The following is a 26,779-nucleotide window of genomic DNA, read 5'->3' as shown; positions in this document are numbered from 1 at the left end:
GTAGAACAAGAAAGCAGATGAGTTACAGGAATAACAGCAAACCAGTTACTGAGGGATCCAACAGATAGCACCAATAATAACACCAAACAGATCTGCAATATGCCAGGTTCAATGAATATTTCCAATTCTTAATTGTGCTCAGAGGAGTCCCTGTCAAAGAATGTTTGGTGAACGTGTGCTTTCCTAGTCCACATTTTCTTCCAAAAGCATGCTAATGCATAATAAAATATCCATATCTTATGTTGCTTAGTTTTTGCAGACCCAGAATAGTGCTATGTGAAAGTCTTGTCAGTTCCAATGTAAATATGACCATGAAGGATTTTCAGTTTAGCAAACAGCAGCCCCATATTTTGAAGCTTTCATCGATTTCACAGTGATGGCATGATAATGTCTGTGACTCTGTGCCAAGTCACACCATGCCAAACACACAGGAGCAGCTCACATCCCTGCATACAACATAACGCACTGACAAATCACACAGTAGGACACTCGCAGACTAAGCCACAAGAGTTTGTCACAGATGTATTTTTCTTACCGATTCTTCATTTAACTTTTAGGACTCGCTGTTTGGGTACTGGACAGCCTGTTGGTGTAGCTGATGAAGCTGAAGCAATATGATGCTACATAAACCTGCTGCTCCCACACTTCTGCGGACTGACAGCATTTCCCTGTCCTCTGCAGGAGGAACTGCAACATGCTTTGTCTGCTGAGTGCACTGAGGACAGCCCAGGGAGGAGGCAAAACAGAGGAAGGTGCATTAAAAAGAATGAGCAGGAAGAGCAAGAGTGCTCATTTTCAAATACATCTACCCGCAGATAAACAACTGTCATACAGCTCCCTGCTCTTTCGGCAGCTGCATACCACTCAGAACAAAGCATGCTGCTGGTGCCTCCAGATTATTATTAATAGTAAGGTATGAGCTGCAGAAGGAGGGAGAACTGAGAGGGGTGGTGCTCCACAAGGCTGGCATAAGGGATGGATATTCTCCAGGCTGCCTGCCAAATCCATTGGAAAACTTGATTTTTCCAGGGTCCACCAAGGATGCTTTTCTTCAGACCACAGTACTTCTGTGAGAATCTATGTCTGGACTGGGCTTACATGGAGACAAACGCAGGCTCTGCAGTCTCCCTAACTGGTACTGTTGCATCCTGGTAAAATGCAGTCACTGAGTTAGTGACCCTGCCTGCTCCAGCTGTATCAGTTTCTAATCCACACCCAGGGGTGTATGAAGAGGTCACAAGCCAGCAAGTGAATGTCTGATAAAGAAAGTATTCCAACTAGCCCCTTAACTCAAAAGGATGCAAGAGGGATGGCAGAGCCTGCTGCAGAGACTATTAAGATTTGTCCACAACTGACTGCAAACACAAAGAATAGGACATCCTCACCAAATAAAGAGAACAGAAAAATTCAGTATGTTCTGATGGAAACAGCGCAGTTCCTGCTATCAGGCTTAAATACCTGAGATTTCAGAAAGGCACAACGGCAGTGAATGAGCACTGAGAAAAGCAGCAGAGAGAGGGGCAAAAGAATTAAGATGCTAGTATCCATAAGTGCTCATTTTAGCTGGGGGGAAACATGTCTGGGGGAAGTAAGTTGTATACTCATTAACAAACCACTGCACTTACAGTCCTGTATCACCGTCAGGTTTCCACACTCACACACTACCCCTGGGACACAACACATTCCTGCTAGGGCCCTTCTCATTTCAGATGCCTGACAAAGGGCAGAGCAATGCACCCTCCTCATAGAATGAAATCCTAGATTCCTGGCTTAGTTAAAGGGCCTGCAGACGACTAGCTCCTGGAAGCATTACTAAATATGTTGATGTTTCACTCCTGAGTTTGCTCTCATTACTGGCTGTGTTTCTGGTTTCTGTACTGCCAGAAGAGTAGGGCACTGCGAAGGCTTGCTGCTGTGCAGAGCTGCTGCAATGCCTCACCCTCGTTGGCAGAGTGATGAAGGCTTCCCAGCTTGTTTCTCCCAGCAGCCTTCCCCTGTTGATGAGATGTGCTGCGGTGCACTGAGAGCACAGCTCCTTGCAAATGTGCAGACAGAAAATGATACGTCATCTATACACAGCCTTCAGCTTTCAAACCACTAACACGGACTCCACAGGTGGGAGAGGCAATTTAGCTTCTATGTGTACAGAGCAGAAAGAATATGAGATATCGTCTATTTTGCAGAGGATTAAGGCTACCAAGCATCTACCTTAAGACATCAGCCTGCCTCACAAATACAAACATGTGGTTTTGACTTTCCAGGGACATTATCTCACGTGATGGGATAGGCCAAGGGGTTAACCTAAGCCTCAGAGATAATGTTTTACAGTGGGTTTCGTTATGGTACCGTCATCTCTCAAACGCAACTTTGTTTTTATTAAAAAAAAATAAAATAAATGAATCCTTTGGGAGTTTCCTCCTATATATAAATCATTAAAAATATTTGAGATTTTTCTTGAGGATTCCTGGAAGTTTTTTTTTCCTGCGTACTAGAAACGGCTCCTTGAGGCCCCAGCCCAGAGATGGCAGAGCCCGCACTGCTGCTGCCCATAGCCTTCTGCCTGGGGATGGCCCCTCCCAACTACAGCCTCCTTCCCTGCCCGAATAATTTCCACGTGACGTGGAAAAGCAGCACAAGCTGCTGCTTTTAGAAAAAAATAAAATCAAAAGCTGAATATAATTAGCAGTTCCCTCCACACTCGCTCCACACAAATAAGAAAGCCTGTGAGCACTGCACTCCCCAGCAGGGAGGTCCAGCCGCAGCCTCTCCTTGAGGCTTAGCTCACCTCTGCCCTTGCCGAGCTGCTATTCTTCCAGCACTCTTTATTAACATTTTCCCTACAACGGCTGCAGCAGCTGAGCTGCTCTGCACAGATTTTCTGCCGGGTATGGGGGGGCGAGGGAGGGGGTGTTAATTATACAGCAAGATGGAGCGGGGCCAGACAGCCCCTCCAGCGAGCAGCCTCCTCCGCATGGGCTCCTTCCTGCTGCTTCTGCAGCTCCCAGGATCACCTGTTGGCCCTGGCGCCCGCCCAAGCTGGGGCCTAACGGAAATGACAGAATCAGCGAGAAATGAGAGCCAGCTCCTATTCCTGCTACTCAGATGAGGGAAATACAAAAACAGATGATGGCAACGTGACCTGGCTGCTGCGGGCGGGAGCTGGGAGAGGATGGGGGGATGGAAGGAGGAGGAATATGTGTGGAGAAAAGAAAGAAAAAAACAACACAGCACAAAAAGCAGCTAAAAAAACCACTTTTTTTTTTTTTTTTCTTTTTTTTCTTTTCAGTCTTTCTGCTTTCTCTTTCCACATTCAGCACAACATGAAGAGCAGTTCTCCCTCCACACAAGCACCTGTCCGTGTGGAGAACCACCCACTCTGCTGCCGCTTGTGCAGATTACTGATTACACACTGAAAAACTCAGATGCAGCTAGCTTAATACAAATCCTTGGAATCTACATCTACTCCAGGCAGAAACCATCCTGATGTCTGAAATTTAGAGTGAAATTTCTCCAGACCTCTAAGTTCAGACACATTTTGACATAAGAAATGCATACTCTACCAAGAGCACGCACACAGTACTGAGCTGTTTCTGCAACTTTGGCCCTTAAACTGCAGCACTTTTTCCCTCCCCAGTTTCACCAGCTCCCTCTATTTCTGTTCTTTCCAGCAACTAGGTAGGTAAGCAGAAGAAAAAATTAAGTAGTGAGAGCAAGCTGGAGCTAATTTGCACATTATGAATTATTCAGGCGATCCTGATTCCTGCACCTGCACAGAGGCAGGAAGCTCCAAGGAACAGTCATTACTCTTCTCTTAGGTTTGCACAAGATCAGTTACTGCTCAGACGCTTTGTTCTATAACTAAGGACTTCAGGTCCCACAGTAAGCAGTGGAAGTGAAGAAGAAAATAAATCTCACATTGTCGAACCCCCTCCCCCCCCCCCCCCCCCCACTGCCCCAAACCCTGGATAATCATTCAACCCCTTCTAGGACAAATGGCAGCTTGTATCACAGTGCTGAATTCATCTCACATATGCTAATCCAGACCAGAGCATCAGCAGAGAAAAAACAGTGTGTGCATGAACTGGCCCTGACAGATATTTACTCAGCTGTGTCAGTCTGCATGTTTAAACTTTTCTCTGGCTCAGGGCATCAAGCATTTCACGTGCTAACTTGATTGTTAAGGCATCTTTCTCCACAGATGATACAGCAGAAATGCATTTTCTCCTTGGCCTTCTGGCTACCATCATGGAAACTAACAGTTTAATACTGCTGGAAGAGTCAATACTGTCCTTTCAGCAGGGTGGATTTAACGAGCCCATCAGTCTTTTCCATCTTCATCTACCATTATTTTGGTAAACAAAATGTCACACCTAACTGCAAGTCCAGATATGAGCCATGAATCTAGACAGCCATTATGCACATTTGCAGAGAGCAGATAAAAACCAATTAGCACCACAAATATTTCAAAATAACTAGGAGATGCTTTTTGAGTTAATATGCTAAGGCACAGAGATGCAGAGGTATTACACACGAACAAAGTAGCAAATCCTGTTGTCGTCCTTACTGTACCTCACATCCATAGTTGCAGTGACTATCTTTGGGTCTTGTCCTTTATTAATATGCCATCACCAAGAAGTCCTCACGTTAAAAGATTGTCTCATTAAACAGAGCTAAACATCATGTTTGGATTGACTCGATAAAAGAGATCTGCAGCAACCGACAATGAAACCTTTTTAATCCCCTGTTCCAAAATAACAAGTCAAACACAAGCACTCAGAAAGGTACAGTCACTCCTTATCTCATCTTCGCTCTTCTCTTTACGCCCAAAGTTGATTCAGCTTCCTTCCAGTGCTGAATGCATGAATGGTCCTGCGCTGCTCCTATCTCATTTCTACCCAATAAAAGGTTCTCCGGTTCTTTTTAAAGGTATTTTAATCAGGCATGTAAACACGTTTTATTCTTTGATGCTCTTTCATTCAGCATCATTAATCCCCAGCATTAAATCAATAGACTTACAACATTTAATCACGTCAAAATGCAACATACAAATCCACAAATGGCTTTAGCTCATCACACAGCAAATAGCTTGCAAGTTGGAAGCCGTGCCTTTTTTTTTGCCTTGGGATTCAGCAAACCCTATGCAAGCCTTTCACAAAGTAAACAGATTCCCTCTCCAAGCATCTGCCATTAGGAAAAAAAAAAAAAAGTTGTTGATAAACAGAACATGGAATTTTGTTTTTGCTTTGTCATCTTTTTTATCCCTTGTGGTCACTTTGGCCTTACGAGAAATACTTCTATTTGTTTTACAACATTTTACTGCAACCTCTTGGCAGCAGGAATGTTTTAAAAAGATTTTTTAAGAATTGTTGGATTATAGACTGTACTGGAAGTGCAAGGCAGAGAAAACCATCTTTGCAGCTGTTTGTTTTCCTTTTTTTAATGCTTAGCATACATTGTTTTTCCACTTGACAAGAATGCATACTGGGTTATTATCCCATATCATTGGGTTGTTTTTTTTTTTTTTTGTTGGTGGTGTTGTATGTGTTTTGCTTCTTTTTAAAAAAGATAATTTGCATTACTTTATATATTATTATTTCCAAAGTGATTTAGATATGCAAAGCAATGAGAATTTCTTTAATAGGGCAGAAACTGTGGCTGAGATGTAAAAATTTTGGACAGCCAGCTCCATTCTTTGACAAAGGACAGAAACAGGTAAATAAGGATTAAGAAGTCCTCAGATAAAGGAACAATACCTTTCATTCTACTACACTAAGAAGCACTGAGACTGCTCATTTGAAAGAAGAAAATGCAGTTTTGAATGTGAATTATGTGAAGGAAGTGTCCTAAAAACCTTCCTAGATCCATGATAACATTCCTACCCACTGTCCCAGAAACAGGAGTACCCGGCATGTCCCTGAACTTGCAGAGTCCTTCTCTGTTACACCGGTGCTTCTTTGGGCACTTATCCAAAGTATAAAACATGTTCACATATACTCGTTCTTGGAGGTACCTCTTTTCCATCTACAGGCAACATTCGGAACTTTGCCTGTGTCTTGTGAAGAATCTCCAAACGCAGGCAGCTGTGATGGCAGTGGCAAACTCCTTGCCCTGTACCCATGTGTTCAGGTAATTCAGCCAGGGAAGAAGGGCCTTCAGTTACAGGTCCTTCTTCCACAGAAGAATGAGGAATTCTGGTGTTTTGCTTGTAAATTCAGACCACTCCCCAGAAATTATAAACAATGAAGAGAAAGCTTGTACCTAAGCTAGGCACAAGTGCTTTTTGCTATAGGGTTAAAAAGTTTTATCAGTGTGAAACAGAGGTACTGCTGCCTCCAGTGTAGCTCAACATGTTCTCAGTACAGCTGAGAAAAGGGGAAGGAATGAAAATTTCATAGCAAGTCAGACTAATACGTACTTTACTGCTTGTATCTGGAATTTCAGTGACCTCCGGCTTTTGAAGTTTTCCCCACTGAAAGTGATGTTTATGCACTGAGGTGCATAGAGGAAAAGATAAAGGGATATAATAGGAAATTACTTCAAATGCTTCGGCTATCCTAGATGCATTAATTTTTCATCCCCTCACTTTTTAGTTACAAAAAGACAACAAAAACAACTAAGATAAAACTGAAGTATGTAATGAGGACATTACAAATCAGGCAAAGAGAAGAGTAAGCAGTTTCTTCTGTCAGCTATATTCTATTTATTATCAGCATTATTCTTTATTCTTTTTCCTAAAAATACTGCAAATTGTCTCCCAAATACACCCCTTTTTTTCTGTTCAACAGAGACAAGATTCACTCATGGATGTAAGCAATCAAAGTTTACGCACAAACATTTATTTTTTTAAACCCTGTGATCTGCAGTTGATATTTGGTCTGGGTGATGAACTGCAAATACCGAAATGGATCTTAAATTCCTACTGACTTGATGGGAATCCCAACAAGTGAAACAGTGTACTTTGCCATGCTTATTTTCTCTTTAAAATGGTGACAAATGAGATCTACTTTGAATTAGTCTCACAAATGTCAGGAATAAAACACAACAGCACAAACTTTTGGCTTTCAATAGTGGAGACTCAAAGCAAACTAAGGTGCAACTAAGGTAGGGTGATTCAGATCAGGAAAGTCATCCAACTCCATAGCAGCTCGACCCTAACACAGCCCCAGAGGCAATGTTGCAGCTGCCAGCTAGATAGCTAGCCAAGAAGCTAGCTGAGGTGCAAGCCAAGAAGCCAGCAACAAATCCACATGCCAATGCAAGAAAGCATCTGGCAAACATCTCCCATCTGGCCAAATCTGTGGATTGAGGTGCTAAAAAGTAGAAAGGGGTGAACTGCAAGGACCAAAATCAGAACTGTCTGCAAGACACCAAGGGTGAAGAGGCACGCTGTGCATGCCAACATCTAACATCCACATAAAAAATCACTTTGTGAATGGTGAAATGGTGGATCAGGTGACTTCTGGATCAGGAGAGGAAGTATGGACAGAATGCTCAGCATATTATGGGAAAAGAGCAGTTGGTATCTCTGAACTGGAACAACAGCCTCAGCATGCAGCCATCCATGGAGGTCAGCAGATGCTGAATGTGGGAGGGATCAGTTCTGAGTAAAACAGATTTGGTGAGCACAATAGAGAGCGGAAATCAACCTACAAAAGTGTTCTTTCAGGATTTGATGATGCACGACGCTTTCCTGTTGCCACGAAGAAAGTAAAATATTTGCAAATATTTTAGTACTTTCATAACTAGAATACCATCATTGTGTCATTTTGTGGAAAAAAATAGCTTTTTTGAAATTTGGTGGGAAAATGTAATTGAATGGGAAGAAATGACAAGAGAAGAGAGCTGGGGATGCATAAAATATCACTCAAATGAAACACACATCCTCAGATAGATGCCTTTACTGGTAACGGAGCTCATTTCTGACAAGTAATTACTATTCCTAAAGGGTAATTGCTCCATACTCGAAGAAGCAAGACCAGCTGTGAGAAATACTCCCAGCAACGCAAGAAATTTTAAGTGAGCCCTAGGATTTCATAATTTCAAGTGAGATATTCATTTCACTGGCCTCACTCCTCCCATATCATTCTGCAGATAGTCCATGTGGTCTAAACAAGGTTTGACAGATGTGACCTTCTTGAACAATTTGGTCCATTATCTAAAAAGACAGAGAAGTCCCTGTATCTCTCTTCCAATTTTATGGCGTTATTAACAGTTATCTGCCTCACCAAAATATTGCATTTCAGACTCATCTCATGCCAGTCAAGCCAACAAACTTGCAGTGGCGGAGATGGTATATGAGCTGTTTCACACTGTCTCCATCTACTTATAACTAAGCACGTTGTTCAGGGATCTTATTAAGTGGGATCTCATGTTCTCTGTTATGGTATGTGCAAATTCACAACCAACTGTTTGAGCAAATTACTGACTACATAAAAGACCTGGACAAAAACATAATAATGGTAAGACTTCCTGTAAAATAGAAACTAACAGAAAAGCTTAAAACTCTGTTCTGGCCTTAACACAGAAGTTGCGGCTGCTACTTTGAAAATGTTTGAGTAATCAGACCTTGCAATTTTTTTAATATAAATATACTAGTTGTAATGCAATTAACTGCAAATTGGTGATAGGAGTAGATTTGAGGAACGATTTCTGTATTTGACTACTCATTAGCAATTTGAAAGTGTAATTGCTCTTAAACATGCCATCTTCTTAATTTTCTTATGAAGATTAGATCTACTTGTAAATGTGAAGAATTACTTTTCTGCTGCAACTTATTTGCCTACAGTGAAAGAATGAAGTTGTTTCTCCTTTGGTAGTCCATGGATAGATGGTCCATGGATTTATATTAAGAGTAAATAAAGCAGCATGTTGATGGTTTACCCTTGTCACATAATGCAACTCCAAAGAAATCTTTCCAGAGGCCTATAAAGCAAAGGAAGGGAGGAGGACAAGCAAACAAGCAAGCACACTAAGAGTGGACATTTCATCGCACACCATTTTAAAACTCAATAATGCTAGAGCAATGAAACCAACAAAAACAGTAACCGCATCAGCATTTGTACCCTTGCTCTGCTATACATGCCATATTTGTGCAGGTGAGGTGAACATGAGGCACCCTGTAGTGTTAGAATGTGTTACAGACTAGCTGGAACCTCCCACTAGATTTGGCTGTAAACTCTACACCAGGGTATCTGCTGGACATATTGCATAGTAAAGCTATTTTGGCATCCTCAAAAAAACAAACAAACAAACAAAAAAAACAAACCAACAAAAAAAAAAAAATAATAAAAAAAATCACCAACAAAAAAACCCCAAATAACCTCAAACCAACAAGAAATAAGGGTTTTTTTGCGAATACATCCTCCTGCATTTTACAGCTTTGCTTGTCTACTATTTCATGGTAACTGACAATGATCCATTACAACATAAGTTATCTAGCTCCACACTGACCATCTATAAAGCAAGGTATTACTCATTTTCAGTAAGCTATTTTGGACATTTTCAACTGCATTATCAAACCTCAGGCAGGATTCTTTTTTTTTTTTTTTTTTTTTTGCTTTTTTTGCTTTTTATTTACTAGGATTAGTGAAAAAAAAAATAAAAAGTTGTAGTTTCCCACAATGCACAGCACCATCCTCCCAGCCCCAAAGAATAAAAACCAAAACCAAAGATCAACTTTGGACCTTGCCCAGACCCACATATTCCCCAGCCACGACATAAAGAGGGAAATAAAGCTGAGAAGTACCGCTACCAGACTTTTGTCAATAAAACAGAACATTATATAATACACAATAAAATGCTTCATACCTGGAGTTGAAAAAACGAAAAGGGTTAGCAGCTGACCTGGCACAGCCCCACATGCTCTCTCTGGAAATTGAACACAGACAATTAGGAATTTTAAGTTACCCCAAACAATTGTAGGGGACTTACACAAACTCGGGGAACACTTACTGAAAAGTAAGCAAAGAGCCTCACCACGGAAGGGAGTCGGGATTTTACCACTTAAAACTCCTCCTTAAACTAAAATTGCTCTGTAGGGGTCTCAGCTCATACCTAAGCAAGTCATTAAGAGCTCTGCTATTAATTTGCACGGGAGCAGAGTCAAGGCTTAAGGACCCAGGTGTCACTTGGTCATCATTCCAGATCACGATGAAACACATTTTCTCATTAAAAAATAATCAGTGACCAAGAAGAAAACACTAATGAGAATTTAGAGCAGGCAGATATTGTATGAAGAGGGAATAGAGGCTGGAACAAACATCCTCTCCCAAAAATCTGCTGCTTCATTATTCCCAAGGTATCATAGAAAAGAACTAGCCATAAACGCTTTTTACTTAAAACTGAGACTCCAAGGAAAACGGATAATGTGCTAGAATACTATCTGGAATACTGAACAATATAAATATACTACCTAATGGCTATATAAGCTCTTACGCTGTGATTTGGACACAAGCAGTCCTTTCTTCCAACAAATCCTGATGTATTGTATGTGCTCAAACAAGAAGCATCAGACAGCTGGCTTTCTGAAATAGTTCCATGATATTAGGGAAAAAAAAAAAAAAAGAGACCTCCATAAAGCCAAGTCCATGAATAACCCCCTTCAGTCCTTCCCTCTGTAGTTTAGATCTCAAATGTACCATGAGGCCAATCCCAAGAAACCAGCAAAAATATCAGAATAATAACCTGAACTATAAAAAATGTTCTAGCACACTAGCAGTTGAATGCATGTGTACTGCAAATATGTTGGATCCTTTACAGCAGTCACTTAAAATGGCCAGGTTGGCACAGTAGTTGTTGCAAGTGAAAAGGCAACTTTCAAAGTGACTTCTCTTGATTTATCCAACTACCCTTTGCAGTGGCTTAACTTGCCATCTCAATGTTTAAAAAGAATCTATTTTTCCCCCAAATTTTGCACTGCATCTTTCAAACCTCTCATGCTTCCATGTTTTGAAGCGTACAATAAATATCTGTCTGCTTTACTGTTCAGTTTTGCCATTTCTTAAGTGATTCTGATAATGACAGAAATCTGCTACTGAAATGACAAAATGATGCAAAGAATCTTCATAGCAAAATCAGCTCTATCACAGCATGACACTTTTCCCCCACTCTTTTTCCACCCTGTATGTAGAGTTTCTGCATTCTTCAGAAGCGTATCTGAGGTACATGTCCCATCAAATCACCAGGTACAGATCTTACTTTTCAATTGCACCAGTACACAATCAAACTCACCAAACAACATCTCTCCCACTCCATTAGCCCTCAGCTGAAATGAATATGCACTGGAGGAATGGTAACTGGAAGCTATGACATTGACTGTTCTCTCCCCTGTCAATTTATAATAATCTTTCAGTTCTCTTCAGGTCTTAGTGGAAAAATACTTTTCCCACAGCTAATACATGCAGCAATATGTCACTTATAAATCATGATTAAATTTTGTGCAGTTCCTTCCATAACACTCCATTTTTAACACATAAGCAACAGGGTAGACAAAATTACAAAATTAGGATGAGAAGTATTTGCATGTTGAATTTCTGGCAATGGGAAATTCTGGTAAGAACAGCCACAAATAATCTTCCCAACAACCCAAAAGTCACCAAGTGGCTATGGCTCACAAGTGAGCACAACCCAGGCTGAGATGGCAAATGTGTTTCCGGCACCAGCTGTTTACCCTCCTCTCTAACAATATCTGAGTGGGACAAACAGAGATTATAATATACTTCTTCAGAGTAAAATGTAACTTGATATACCATTCCAAAAGTTGAGGAGGAGTTGAGCTGGGCAAAGACGGGCAGGGAAACATCCTGTGTGGGCAGTGGAGCACTCACCTCCCACTGCTCAGACCCTGAAGAAGTGCCCAACTCTTCATTCTGGCACTTGAAGCTTTTCTTTGCTTTGGAAATGACTAAAACAGACTTGACAACATGGAATCAGCATAAAACAGGATTTGTAATAGTCACTTTCCAATCCAAAATGCCAGTGTTGGAGGAAAAATAAGAGGAAAAGGATGTTGTGAAGCCACTCCTAAATTTCTCTCATATCCTATCTCTGCATTCTCTAATTGGCAAACTTAGGTATCTGGCTTCCTAAGTCAGTGTGCTAACCACTACGTTTGTATGCCAGATGTGAGTGGCTCCCCACCACAGCCATAGTATTAAAATGAGTGGATCCCTTCTTGGTAGAAATAGGACGGGTTTTAAAACAAGTAGAAATAGGTCAGTTCTTTTTCAGGGTAGCCTCTGACCTCGGTGCCTGCCAGCCCACTCCACTCTGCTTGAGTTTAGATATGGACTAAGCAAGAGTGGTTTTGCCACTTCATTCTTAATGCATCTTTTGTTTGCCATGGTTATAACAAGGAAGGTGCTTCTTCGACTCTTCCATTTGTGACTACTGCTACTTCTGACACACCTCAGGATCAGATGTCATCTCAGCCATAGGCTTGCTTCACCTCTTATTTCATCCTTCAGTTCCTTTCATTTTGGCTACAGCAACTTCATATGCTTAGTGGCCTGAAGCTCCAATTAGCCCCGCCTTGAAGTGCCCAAAATAGTAATAGTCATGTCCTCAGCCACATGCATATGAAGAATGACACTTCTTAGGCACAAGGGCTCAGCACAAAATTTTCTTCCATATCCATTATCCAGAAATCTCCTTTCACTCCTCCTCACCTGAAGCCTAAAAAGAATTTGCTGTGAGGAATGAGGTGGTGGTGGAGTCAATCTTACAGAAACAGAACTAATAAAGGGAAAAACCTGGGACAACCATTCCCCATGCTGAATCACAGAATCACAGAATTATCAAGGTTGGAAAAGACCTAGAAGATCATCTAGTCCAACCATTACCAATACTTCCCAGCTAAACCATATTCCTCAAAGCAACATCCAAACGTTTCTTGAACACTCCCATGGTCGGTGACTCCACCACCTCCCTGGGCAGTGCAATCCAGTGCCTGACTACCCTTTCCGAGAATTAATACTTCCTAATGTCCAGCCTGAACCTCCCCTGTCACAGCTTGAAACCACTGCCTCTAGTTCTATCACTGATTACACGAGAGAAGAGGCCGACCCCCAGCTCACTACAACCTCCCTTCAGGAAGTTATAGAGAGCTATAAGGTCTCCCCTGAGCCTCCTCTTCTCCAGGCTGAACAATCCCAGTTTCCTCAGCCTCTCCTCATAAGGCCTGTGCTCCAGACCCCTCACCAGCTTTGTAGTCCTCCTCTGAACACGTTCAATGTCTTTCTTGCAGTGAGGGGCCCAAAACTGAACACAGTACTCAAGGTGCAGCCGCACCAATGCTGAGTACAGGGGGACAATTACCTCCCCGTTCCTGCTAGTAAAACAGCAGGAAAAAAATGCATTGTTCCTCTTTAAGATTCCTGTACTTACACACTTTCTCAATCACGCCTGGCTAAACTGTGTTCCCTCCTTAAGGGAGCCCTCTTTTGCAAGCAGTTCATATATCTGGGATCCACACATCTTTCGTGTTTTTGCATATATTGATCTCCACACTCAGGAAACATTTTTCTATACATCAGCACTGCTATTACAAATTAATTGTGCTGCATGTTTGTCTGTCACAAAATCACGGGAACAGGAGCATGGAATAGGAAAGATAAAAACTTATCTGATCCAGATAATGAAAAAGAAGTGATTTTGGCTCAAATGACAGCAGAGGACAATGATCTTTCTTCTTCTTATCAGTATGTCAAGGTAGCAGTTCACTGACATAGTTTTATTGAGGCTTTTCCAGGCAGAATTGTGCTGTCTAACCAACACTGATGAATATTTGCTGCAGCTCTGAACCTCTTAACACGCACATCTCTGCCTCCACTTTCAGTGTTGATTTAGAAAGAAAAATACAGAAAAAGCTGAATAATGAATCACTGGGGAAACTCTTGTCAAATAGGTGCATAAATTGCTAACTGCGTAGCAGTAATACATACTGTTATTTATAATTCATATTCAGTGTCATGCTCTTGAAGCAATTACACAATGCCTGCCTCTATCAATACAATACATTTCACATCTCTAAGCACTAATGACTTGAGCTTCACTCTGGAGCAATAGAGTGTAGTGGATTCAGCATTAGACTAGAAGGCAGAATGATTAGACTAGAATGCTCCTGATCTCAGCTCACCCTTTGCTTTGCTGTGTGGCCTTGAGCAAGTCACTAACCTGAGGATAAATTATAATATCTGAACACACAGGGGACCCGTACAATTTAACTACTTAATGTCTGCAAAGCTCTCCAAAGATAAAAAACACTGCATGAATTATGATTATACTATATTGTTTTGAGACATTTTATTACAAGGCATACTTGTGTAACCATGCTTAGCAATGTAAAAATCAACAATGGAGAAGTTTGAAAGCTACCTTGAAATGACTGGCACTTCTTGGAACAAAAATTCATCAGAGAATCACAAAATGGCCTGGGTTAAAAAGGACCACAAAGACCATCTAATTTCAACCCCCCTGCTATGTGCAGGGTCACCAACCACCAGACCAGGCTGCCCAGAGTCACATCCAGCCTGGCCTTGAATGCCTCCAGGAATGGGGCATCCACAGCCTCCTTAGGCAACCTGTTCCAGTGCGTCACCACCCAGATCTGCACACAGACCAACAAATTAACAAATTAAATAATTAATTAACAATTAGAATCTATTTTTTTAGAAGGCAATTATATGAAACAATCAAATATAGATACTGAACTAAAGCTAGAAATCAAGATCTTTGAAAATTTGCTTGCAATGAATAATGAGAATGAGAAAGACTTACAGAAAGGTATCTAGGAACCCACATGTTATAAGTAAGAGTTCTGCTGCACCAGCCTGGTCCCCAAACACCTTAATCATCACTTTCTTTCTTTTTAGCAATCCAGACCTCTGTTATGGTTTCAAGATTAATCATTAGATGCGATGCAGTTAACGATAAAACTCCTCTGAGCTTTAACAGAGCCAGGATTCCTTGGTTCTTCCAGCTTATTATGCACTTAATTTAAATCTTCCTTTTAAAGAGAAAATATTAGTCCTAGTAATGATATGGTAAAATATCTAGTGAAGCCCCATGCCAGGCACTTCAAAGTGATACAAAAGAGAGGACAGATTTCCTAATGGCAATGTTTCCTTGCTCTAGATTCATCTATGCAATAGTCACTTGTAACTCACTGTTAGAGGGTGGGCAGGAAGAAACCAATATTGTGTAGATCAAGATAAAGGCATTTTCATTTTTAAACTGGCTTTCTTCAGGAAATAATTTGACAATATTCCCATCTCCTAATACACTGTCATTTAAGGAATACCATCCCTTCAAAGCAGGCACCTATGGTAATTTCTTTGTAGAATCTGCTTTTGATTTACAGTCGCTGTCCACCTGGCACTTGTTCCTAATGATCGTGGGCTGATGGGAAATCTGTTTTCTTGGCAAGAGGCTCTGAGACATGCACAAGTAGATTTCCACACCAAGAATCCCAGTTTTTCTCTGCATGCATGGAATGGTATCCATTGATTTTATTGCCCAGCAACCTTTTTAGATTAGTACAGATCTAGAAACAACTCTGTAAAGTGCAGAATAAATACAGTGCAGAAGAAACCAGCACTTCTTTAGTGAGGCATACAAACTGCATGTAAGAAGAGATCATATTCTGTAATAGTGGCACAGGCCTAAAGCTTAGATGTGCTGGTTCAGTTTCTTCATGAGTCACAGACCTCTGTCATGGCCTGAGAAAGTCCCATGGAGCAGGATTCTTCACAAAACTGCAGAAGTCTTAGGGTTAACTGTTCTCCCTAGGCCATTTGCCCAGGGTCCCTCATAACCATTGGCGAAGTCAGGCACCTCCAGAAGGCAGACGATCATAAATGATGAGACGCAGCATTCCCCTGCCAGCCCTTGCACAACCTAGTGTCATTTTATCAAAGCACCATTCCTTTTTTTTCTGCCACAGTATACACATGTGAGATTGCTGACAAAAAGTAAAACTAGAGCAAAATGCATCTTGAACTAACCACAAAGTGAGAGCATCAACCATAATGCAGATGATTGGGCTCTACATCATCAGTGCATCTCACTTTTGTTGATATCTGTGCAGTCAGTTCAGTACAGTGACTTGAGGGCTGAGGGGAAGCCCTATGACAAAACAACCTGTGAAGAGACAGGGGATCTACAGGCAGTTCTATTATTTTCTCAGTTTGGGGCATCTAGAACTCCTGTGTGATCTTCTGCTCTAAGGTCTTATTGAGATGGAAAAAACTTACTGCAATGGACAAATGCATCCCAGACTTGGGAAACCTTCATGCAAAAAGTCAAACTGAAGCTGACATATTCCCACAGTTCTACTTTAGACAAACAAGCATTCTCTCATTTATTGAGAAGTTGTGGAGCAGCAGCACTACTCAGTTCTCAATGTTCAAAATCACCTCCCAGCTGTGTGCCAGTTTTAATTTGAGCATTTGTTCACAGAGGGTGGATGTACCAGAGGAGAGGGAGAGAAGCAAAGTTCACGCATGTACTGCCAGAACACCCTTACTTAGGTTTCCTAGGAGACTCAGGATAAAGCATCTTGTTTGTAAGTAGAGGAAAAAACTGAGGAGAAAGTTCCCCATAACGAATAGCACAGCAGTAGTAATGATTGCAGTTAAAGCAGGAAAACAGACATTAACAGTGTAGAAAATGAATGGTTGATGGGAACAACATTTATAAAACTTGTGAGAGATAAAAATCAACCACAGGACTGTGAAGGTAAGAGATATAAAGAGAAACAAATCAGACATGAAAACTACATACAATCTGAAGAGTACACTGGTACCGTGGCTGTGCTATCTTCCTGCTGGGGACTTTGCTTTTCACTACTGCAGTACCCAAAACTATCTTCCAACAGAATTTAAAAACAAAGATGATCACATTAGCATTAACGTATCAATCTCATAACACAGGCAAAGAGAAGGGGCAGCAAGGTCTAAGCCCCCAGTCTCATTTTCAAGCAAGCACTTGGCAGCATCCAGCGCAGCACAAAAGGAGTTCAAACAAAAGGTCACCGCGGTCAGATCTAGATGACAAATCACATTTCTATGAAGTAAGTGCAGCTATAACTACCAGTATTCAAGACTTCCTTTCTGAATTTTCTGTCTCTCAGTCACTCTAGAGAAACAAGAAGCTACTTTAAGCAACATCAGTTTACATGCACTGTACATCTTCTCCTTGACATTATCTAAAGACGAAAAAAAAAGGTTTCATCCACTTACATCCCATAGTGAGGAAAAAAAGTCAATAGAGACTGAAAGGAATTTCTAGATTATTATTGTTTTTTTTTTAACCAATACATTTATCATAAGTTCACATTACAATTCACCCCCTGCCCTCCCATTCCTGCATATAGGGGAAATTTCTTGGCATGTGTTTTTTAGGGGGGAGAGAGCTGCATGTTTTGAGACACTAAGTTATGTGGTGCAAGCATGCAGGACAAGAACAAGATGAAAGCCCTGTTCAAGGGTTCCACTGCTATGCACCATGGGGTGGCTTCTGAGACCCACGGCACCACAGCTACCCAGGGGTGGGAGGGCTGCCAGGCTGAAGGAACAGCCTCCAACCTTACAACATTTTACTGGTCTTCTAGGTCTTGACTAATGCTTTCTCTTTCCTTGCCTTCATAAAGATTTCTGAGATTTGACCCTGAATATACGATGCTACTCTTGCTGTGTAATAAGCACACAGTGGTCTCAGGCACATAGAAGCAAATCTGCTCTTTGTTAGAGAGCTACATGTCAGAATGAGTTTGTAAAACATGCTAGAAAAAGGATGAAATGCTGCTTACAGTGCAAAGCTTACTGAAATCTACATATTGAGGCAATATTTATTACCAGACAGAGCAAATTATCTGAGATTAATAAATTATTTTTAATCTAAGATATGGTAAGGCACAGGAACTGCCATAAAGCAGCACTCTCACATAAAGAAATTTCACCCAAGTGCTTTGCTTGAAATAATGACTTTGTTTATCTATAACTTTACATTATTGATTGGGTTTGCTGAGCAGAAGTAGGACTACAAAGTCATTCCAAACCAACTAATGAGAAGTCTGCAAGCTCTGCCAATACAAAGCTTACTGCAAGAAGGCAATTTCCCTGAGAAAAAATAGTCATACTTGGTTATTTTACAAATATGCAACCAAATTACATTTCTATTTAAGTAAATAAGAACTAATGCCAAACATGTGGCTCTCAGCATCTAACTGTCAGAATTTTTCTGGTGAGATTTTTCTACTAGTAAGATTATAATGGACCTGAAACAAAGCAAAAGCACAGGAGGATGCCTTCAGTTTTACATGACATGAAAAGCAAAGCTGTAATACAGGCATTCCAGACTATCCTGTGACCTACTCACATAAGGGGAAATTTCCAAGGCAACAAGCTTAAAAATGGCTATATTAATACAATTCCCCCTTGGACATTGACTAATTTGCTCCAGCTCATGGTTAATCCTTGGTGTAACTCATCCAACTTAGCAGGTTTAGACCCAAGGGAAGACACTGGTACATGCAGCATCAACACCCACTTGGTGCCACACTGCCTCAAGTCCAGCCATGGGCTGAATTCCCTTCACCTGGTACTGGAGACCTGCAAGGCCAATGTGCACACCCTAGACAGCTGTGTGCATAGCCTCCCTAAATTACACGGTTCTCTTTCTCCCTAAATTAGACAACTAGCATTGGTCAAAAGAATTACCAGCTGGGCTCATCTCCTGCTATCTGCTCCATATGCTGGGAGGTCAGATAATGAGCCTGGATGCAGATATCTGTGTTGCAGATGTCTAATTAGGCAATTCGAGGATAAGGGCCAACCGGCAAATATATATTACACAGACGTGTATTTATAATCCTTATGAAAGATAATTTAAAAAATGTATGAAACCCAATCAGAAAAAGGTCAAACGCTGTCTGGCACCTGCCACTGGCACATACAAACTAGGCTTGGCATTTTGTTAAACAAGGACAACAGCAATCCCATGCTGAAGAACAAGATACTGACATCCCTTTGAAGGCAGCCATATTGCACTCACCAGCCAGTATCCTCCATGAAGAGAATACTCTCACCAGTCATTGGTAGCCATGTAACTATCCACAAGAAAGCACTTCTTATATACTGCTTAGGAAAGATCACTTGCTATAGGAGGGTCTTCTAGTCTCTGAGGTCAACCCACCTCATCTCAGCACTGAGCTTAGATCCACCTGAAACACTCGTTCTTTGCATGCACCTACGCTGAACGGTTAATCAGGGAATGGGAGGTGCCTGTCCACGTCTTCAGAGGACATTCCTGTCTGCTAAGTTTAGATACTAAATTGAGCACAGAGGATCTCCCTTTGGAAGGTTTTAAAGGCACTTGCCTCTCTGCAACAATGGGACACAGAATGCAGGCTTTTAATTTCGGTGGATTGCTTTGCTAGACATCTAAAATTAAGGTACATGCTTGATGACAAAATTATAGAATGGAGACTGCCCATGAGGCTATATATTATAGACCAAGGAATAAATGAATTGAATGGAGTCAGTATAATGTGCTAACATCTTTTCCTACAGCTCAGCAGCTGTATGTATAGTGTCTGCGACTGAGAATGAAGTAAAAAATAAGACAAATTGCAGATCACAGTCAAATTAAATTTTCCTAATGGGGCTTTTGAAATAAACTAACAGATTACTGTTTAAATAAAACCTGGAACAAGGATGAGTTGATGTTATATTATTAAATTTCTTAATTTAATTCTTAAGCTCCAGAGCCAGCCAAGTAATATTCAACACATTTTCCTTCATAAATTGTGGAATGCATTATCCTAAAAAAGCTTTTCATGGTTTGACCGATTCTCTAAATGTTCCAGCAATACCAAGCACATAAAATCATATCAAGCACCTTCCCGCCACTCATATATTAAAAGTATTCAGTAGTTCTCCATGCCTCCTTTTCTTTTCTTTAATTAGGCAAAACTATTTAAAGCAAAATCATGATGGGTTGTATTATTTTTCTGGCTTATTATGTGTGCTATAAACTGAGAAGAAAAAAAAGTACTTGGCACTTCAGGGTTGGGTTGTTGTAACCAGCACATTCGAAATATGTGTGAGGCCTGTCAGTCAGTCAGCAGCAGCACTTATGAAGAACTGTTTCCTTCCTCTATCACTGTCAGAACAGGAACATGATAATTACAGTGAAAGCCAGCGCACTGCCTTAGCCATAGCTCCCTCTCTGCTCAGGGGGAATACAGACTTGAGGATCTCTATTACAGCACTTGACCCAAAGATGAGTTAGCAGGTGTCTGATCAAAGTCCTCCGAAGTTGGGACAAGTGGACTGGTTCAGAGAGGCAGCATGGCTGCATGCTCTTACAGGACATCCGTATCTGCAAAGTCTGCACTGGAGAATCATTATTGCCAGCCTTCCCCTGCGCAACACACCTTCCTTCCTGTACCCTTGAGCGGAACGGTGAGTTACAGTGGGAATGAGGTGATGTGAGGAACACCGCAGGAAGAAAATTCATGTCTCAAATGCCTAAACAGTGCAAAAAATGCAGTTCCCCCTCAAACACAACAGTTTTCTCTCTGCATATAGAATACTGCTTTAGGAACATAAGCATTTTTGTCTACTGATAACCAGGGAACAAAAGAGAATGCAAATACTTTTAGATACTAATACATTTTAAATGCATTTATAATTAATTAAACAACAACAATGCCTCGTGGCCTTTATTATATCCCTTCCTATTTCATAATGTCCAGAATGCCCACAGTTTGAACCTCTTGGATGGAGTAATATGTTTTGTAGGGCTAGCACAGACTTCAGTGCCTGGAGGCTTTAGTTCTATTTCCAGCTCTGCTTCAGACTTACAGGGTGACCTTTACACATAGCCTCATTTTCCTCACCTATAAAATGGGGATATTAATACTTATTTACCTCACAGTTGGTTCCCTTCCAGCTGCTACAGTGACTGAACAAGCTTACACGCCTGCAGAATTACTAATGCTTGTGATAAACTTTCCCTTTTTTTTTGAACAAGCAATAAAGAAATTAAATCGAGAATATATTTTGTCCATCCAGAAAGTAAAAGTACAAAGAAAAATAGCAGTAGTGGAAAAAACGTTCAAAGCCCCTCACTATTTTCCTTTCAATTATTCCATTTTTCATGAGAAACGTGGGCAATTTCTATTTGACAGCAACTAGAAGAAACTTCCTGATGCTGCTTTCAATCAGTAAAAAAAAGTACTTTAGGAAGTCTAAACTGGTTATCACTTCGGAGTAAATAGTAAATATAAATACACTACAAGCTTTGCAAGCAAATAATGGAGAACAATTTTAAGCTGAAACTTTACCTAGTAATTGGGGAGGAAAGAAATGAAAAGAGAATCAAAGAGAGCAGATTGAGGTAGCCATCTCTTCCTCAAGGGAATGAAGCTAAGCAGCAAAGCTGATAGGAAGTAGGCTGGCTCACAGCTGAGGGACACCTCTGTAGAGCTGCTGATGACCGGTACCTCCATCAGCCAGGGCACACCTTGGCAATACTTGTCTCACTCTGAGAAGGTGATACTTACTCTTGTACTGCTCTGGCTATGGAGAGCGCTGTGGATCCAGTTTCATTAACGCTATCTAAGGTCACATTTGGCAGGTCGTCATCATCACTGTCACTTTTAATTTGTCTGGGAGATAGGCCTCGGGGGTCCATTTGTGCTGAAAAGAGACATATAATGGATTAATATGAGCACACTGAAATTAATCTTGTCCCAGAACAACATTAGGGTGTACAACACATCCATCCGCTTAGGCTGCATGGCACATTTTGCTTGAAGCTTCACAAATCAGATGACAAATTTATGAGATAATCCAGCAGTACTACAGATAAACACAAACGTTTCCGATGGCGTGCAACTGTTTGAACACATAGGAGCTATAGGAACGCATTCTGTGGAGCTGAGCCACTGAACACAGATGACTATACATACAGTGTTTGTCAAAAACTCAGTTCACTTTTCAGTTCTTCTGGTTGTCTTTAGAAAGTGAAGAAAACGCAGCACATTTGCTTTGTGCTTTGTACATCTCACCTGAGAGCAAATTTTCCAGCTAAATTTCAAGAGTAATTCTTTGGTTTTGACTGTCTGTTCTGAGACACTGGGTAGAGATCTGTGTCACTCCTGTCAGCTCACAGCTAGGCAACTAAAATAGGCCAGGCATCCAGATTTCTGACTCGATTCAATGTCAGTGTCAACCTCAGAAGGTACCTTCCCTCCATGTAATGTGTCAAAGTGTCCACAAATAACTTTGCACAGACGACTAACTTTCAGGTGGCTGATGCTGGATAACTGAGCTTCTTCCTTTAAGTCAGACTTTTCAGAAAGGTCATGTGCTCTCAAGTCTTAAGAACATCCAAACACTCACTGCATGGCTATTTTGTCCATCCACAGTTTACAACATCCATACTATATGGTAATACCTGAACAGGGAAGGCCAGGAGAGCCTATGCTGGAGAAAGCTCTTATGACAAGATCTACAAGCCATAGAGAGCCTACATTAAGCAGGCTCATCCTTAAGGACTGAAGCCCAAGGAAGAGCCATGCTGGAGTCAGAGGAAAGTGTGAGGAGGAAGGAGGAACACAGACAAATTGCTGTTTTCTGACCATAAGCCTAATTCCCCATTTTCCTGTGTGGCTGTGGGGAAGGAGGTGGAGGGGCTGGAGTGAAGCAAAAGCCTGGGGCAGGGGAGGGCTCACCCATTTAATCAAAAACAAATTACATGACTTCCCCAAGCCTGGTTTGCTCATGACAGTAATTGGTAAGCAATCATCTCCCTTTCTTCATCTTGATCCATGAACTCTTCCATCCTATTTTCTCATTACATTTTCAAGGTCAGGATGGACCAGGATCTGAGTAACCTGATCTAGCTCTAAGTGTCTCTGTTCAATGCAGAGGACTAGATGACCTCTAAGTGTCCCTTCCAACTTAAGAGATTCTATGATTCCAAGTTCTGTTGAAGCAGTGAAGAGTGGCTGGATGGAGTCTGGCAGACAGTCATGAGTCAGCCCTCCAGAGGTATCTCTTGTGAAAACAGAGACAGGAAAGTAGAGGAAAAATGCAGGCTATATGTATCCTCCCTAAGCCTACTGCCCCCTAAAGGGAGGCACAGACAACAGTAGGCTGAGAGAGGAAACCAAGAGGTGGAGTGAGAGGAAATTTGGGGCACAAGTGTGACCAGTGATACTGACAAGAAAAACTGGAGTTGCTTACTTGATGTAACTGGGACAGATGCAGAGATAAACTTCAGAGGTGATGTAAACAAACACTCCTTGTCACCTGTGAATTACCACTCTCTGAGAGATACTGAAAGCATGTGGAGCAGAGAGCAAAACCAGAGACATTGCAAAGGACGAGCAGGAAGGGAGGGCAGGCAAGAGATTTGTTTATAAATGTACAAATTTTGTTTGGCCAGGCGAAACAGAAGAACACAAGATAATTTATTTAATGAGCTTGCTGTTCCAGTTTGCTTGCTTGTACTCTCCTGTAACACACTGTGAAAGAGAGGATGCTTTCTGGGTCTTGCTTACATGTGTTTCAAGAAATTATTCTCCCTCAAGCTAAGGAGAGCCCTGCAGAGCAGGTTTCCTTTACAGATCACAAACAGTTCATTAGGTGTAGGTCTGTGGCTACACAACATCTTTGAAAATCACAGTTAAATTTCCCATTTCACCACATTTCTTCAGTTGCTGTGTTCACACAATGCTAGAAAATGGACTGAATTAAACTGAAGAATGGGAGGGATATAATACTCCGAGAGCTGTGTGGCCATAAAAGTAGCACTGATGGATAGCTAGGCTCTTGAAAAGAAAGCACTCCCTAAATGAGTGATGACTCTAGGGAAAGTTGGTCTTAAATTTTAATTTATATCTTGGCGGCGAACCACTTCTGAGTGAAAGAACAGTGACTGATTATAACTACCCTTCAGTTGCATTTTTATTTATGTTAGAGAAGTTCACAAAGAAATTGTTATTAAAATATGTTCAGTAAGCCAATGTAACAATCCCCTCCTGAAGCACAACCCATTGTGCAGACGCACAGGATTATTTCTATTAGCACAGTTTAAGTGCCTCAGTACTACTGGCTGCATTCTGTTTGCTTGTTATTTCTGCACGTAGACCCAAGAAAGCACCTTTTGCTTATCAAATCAAAGACTGCTGACATTGAAAAATGACCTGCGCTGAGAAAAGCATACACTACCTTAAAAATTATTCAAACATTTAATTATTTGGGGTAGAATAACCGTTCTCACCATGCTTCTGAAAATTACAACTTATTCTTGATGATATTCAATGTGATTCTGAACATCAAGAATAATTCAGTATATGATTTAAGAGTGACAGAACACTCTAATTAGCTGATTTGGCCCCAGAAGACTATTTGGAGAGAAGGCGCTACTTCTGAGCTTACTTATTCTGTAACAAGGCTACCTTGTTAAATGTAGCTTTAAGATGATTGTTACTTATTCCATTACTTTTCTGCTTTTCCTTAAAGCGAGTCTCATTGCAGGAAGTCATACATTTACATAAACCCAGAATCTAAATGTTTTATAGGTGATGCATTTATGAAATAAAATTAAAGTTTAAAAAAAAGTGTTTGTTACTTTGCATTTACTGTGGCTTAAACCAACTTGCACTATGGAAGAAGCTTTAAGGAGCTAGCTTTGAAACTTTCTTGATGTTTACACCAAGGCTTAACCTAAAATCACTGACATTATTTAGCAATTTAGTCCACAGTATAGTTATTATACACCAATTTTGAACGCCTTACTATGATTACACCTACTGCGCTGATATAACTGAATACAATAAGTATCTTACACACTTCTGTTCCTTATAAGACACACTGTTTCATTATTATTATAGATTGCCAGCTCTTAATAATAAATTATTGAGATTTCTACAACATTTGCTGTTGTTTCTAAATAACCTGAGGAATGTGTTAAGGTGAAAATTCAATTATACTAAATTAATACCTTCTGTTTGTGTGTGCTCGGTGAGGTACGCAGTACTCCAAATACTCCTCATGAACCCATGAAGCTGCCAGTGGGACTGTGTTTTTGCAGCTAAGGATAATACAGCCCCATGGACACTATTTCTTTTACCAGCAACCAATATCTGAGAACACCACGTGGAGTTGTGATACATCACACATCAGTGTGGTGAGAGTGAAATGCTAGGAATGGAAATGTATCACTCGGCAAATTCAAGGATGTTTTTGTTATATTTTCACAGTGTACCTAATTAAAGATGGACATTAAATTAGACAACAATGTAGGGATTATCCCCTTTTTTCTTTTCTTTCTTATTTTTTTTTTTTTTTTTTAATATGTCTGCCATATACATACACGTTTTTTTTTGTCCCACTTTCCATTTGTGACCTGTTTTCCTGCTCAGTCTCCCCACAGCCCTCTGTTTACTCTCCATCTCCTGGAAGGCCAATGGTATCTCCATCAGAGAAAGGATGAGGGAGGCGTTTGCTTCCCTCTACTCTGCCCTCATGAGGCCCCATCTGGAGTACTGCGGACAAGTCAGGGACCACAACACAGGAAAGATGTGGAGATTAGATACTTTGATAACAATAGGGAAGAGCAAGTGTTAAAAGCCCTACAGGTGCTCCTTGCCCCAAAGACTCTCCATAGAGGACCAGTGGAACAAAAAGCAAAATAGGTTTCAACTTCCTTCCTTCTCCTGTTTCATATTTGGAGAGCCATGATGCTGCTGAGCCAAGGTGACTATCCAGGAGGTTGAGCTTAGCTTCAGACAAGGGGTAAACTGCCCTGTTTTCTCCACAGCATGGCTGCAGCTCCCGAAAGGAGAAGCAGCCTTTAAAGCTATTTTCCTCCCTCAAAAGAGTCATGTAAAAAACCAACTTTCTAAAAGCCTAACAGATTTCTCCTCACTACTCACTACAGTGCATAAGCCACTGTACAGATTTCTACACATACATAGTTCACAATGGCTACATTTGTCAACAGCTTTCACTTTCCCTTGGACATCTAAGAACAACTGCTGAATGGCTGGTACCATGGTTTATAAATAGCAGCAGCAGTTCATAAATGAGGAATTAAGAGCAATTATTGGCCCAGTGAACATCAAACTGGGAAGAAGGAAGAGATGTAGGCAAGAGATAATTTAACAAAATTCGATGAAAAAAGTAGAGGACAAGTGAGTAATGGAAAATAATTGGTAAGCAAGAGAGTTCACAAGACATGCCAGCTTATTTTAACCTTGCCTTTCTCTGAGGACCAAGATTTTTCTTGAACTTAGTACCACAGGTCTTAAAGAAATCTGGCTGTATCACTAAATCAAGTCTTCCCTAGTACAAACAGACATACTTAATCAATAAAGCCTAGGCTCTGAAAATGAGCTGTTTTTCTTGCCCTTACTACTCCCCTTGAAAAGCAAGATTTGCCCAGCTATCCAGTGATTCTAAGAAGTGTGAATGAGGCTAAGGTGAGGCAAGCAAGCAAGTTAGAGATAAGTTTCAAGAGACAAAGGCATCACTGAAAGACTGCACAGGAGTTGCAGAAGCAAGATTTTAGCTCTACACACTGGCAAGACTGCCAAGTCAGAAGAGTTATTTAAGAATGTCTTTAAGCATAGAAGACTGCAAACAGCCATATCTCTTTCTCTCCATTAGCCTCAAGAAACAATGATATTTTCTACTAAACATAATACAGGGAATTGCTTCTGACACAAACAAACATGCAGCCTCTCCTTGATGTTCACCTTGTCAAA

At 40.9% G+C, this 26,779-nt stretch overlaps 1 protein-coding gene across 7 annotated transcripts in view; it reads right to left on the bottom strand.

Moving 5' to 3' along the window:
• Positions 1-26,779, bottom strand: part of KLF12 (KLF transcription factor 12) — a 271,938-nt gene that overhangs the window by 57,352 nt on the left and 187,807 nt on the right. For 4 of the 7 annotated variants that reach the window (XM_072354294.1, XM_072354313.1, XM_072354304.1 and 1 more), the window contains exons 5-6: positions 21,566-21,701; positions 9,808-9,867 (exon numbers count right to left, since the gene is read on the bottom strand). In XM_072354294.1, coding sequence (XP_072210395.1) covers positions 9,808-9,867; positions 21,566-21,701 — 196 coding nt within the window. The remainder of the gene's footprint in view (positions 1-9,807; positions 9,868-21,565; positions 21,702-26,779) is intronic. The other 3 variants (XM_072354332.1, XM_072354341.1, XM_072354348.1) reach the window with 1 other exon arrangement.

This window comes from Excalfactoria chinensis, chromosome 1, assembly GCF_039878825.1.
Source record: "Excalfactoria chinensis isolate bCotChi1 chromosome 1, bCotChi1.hap2, whole genome shotgun sequence".
NCBI lineage: Eukaryota > Metazoa > Chordata > Aves > Galliformes > Phasianidae > Excalfactoria > Excalfactoria chinensis.
Note: the sequence above shows the minus strand (reverse complement) of the source record. Positions and strands in the feature narration are given on the sequence as shown.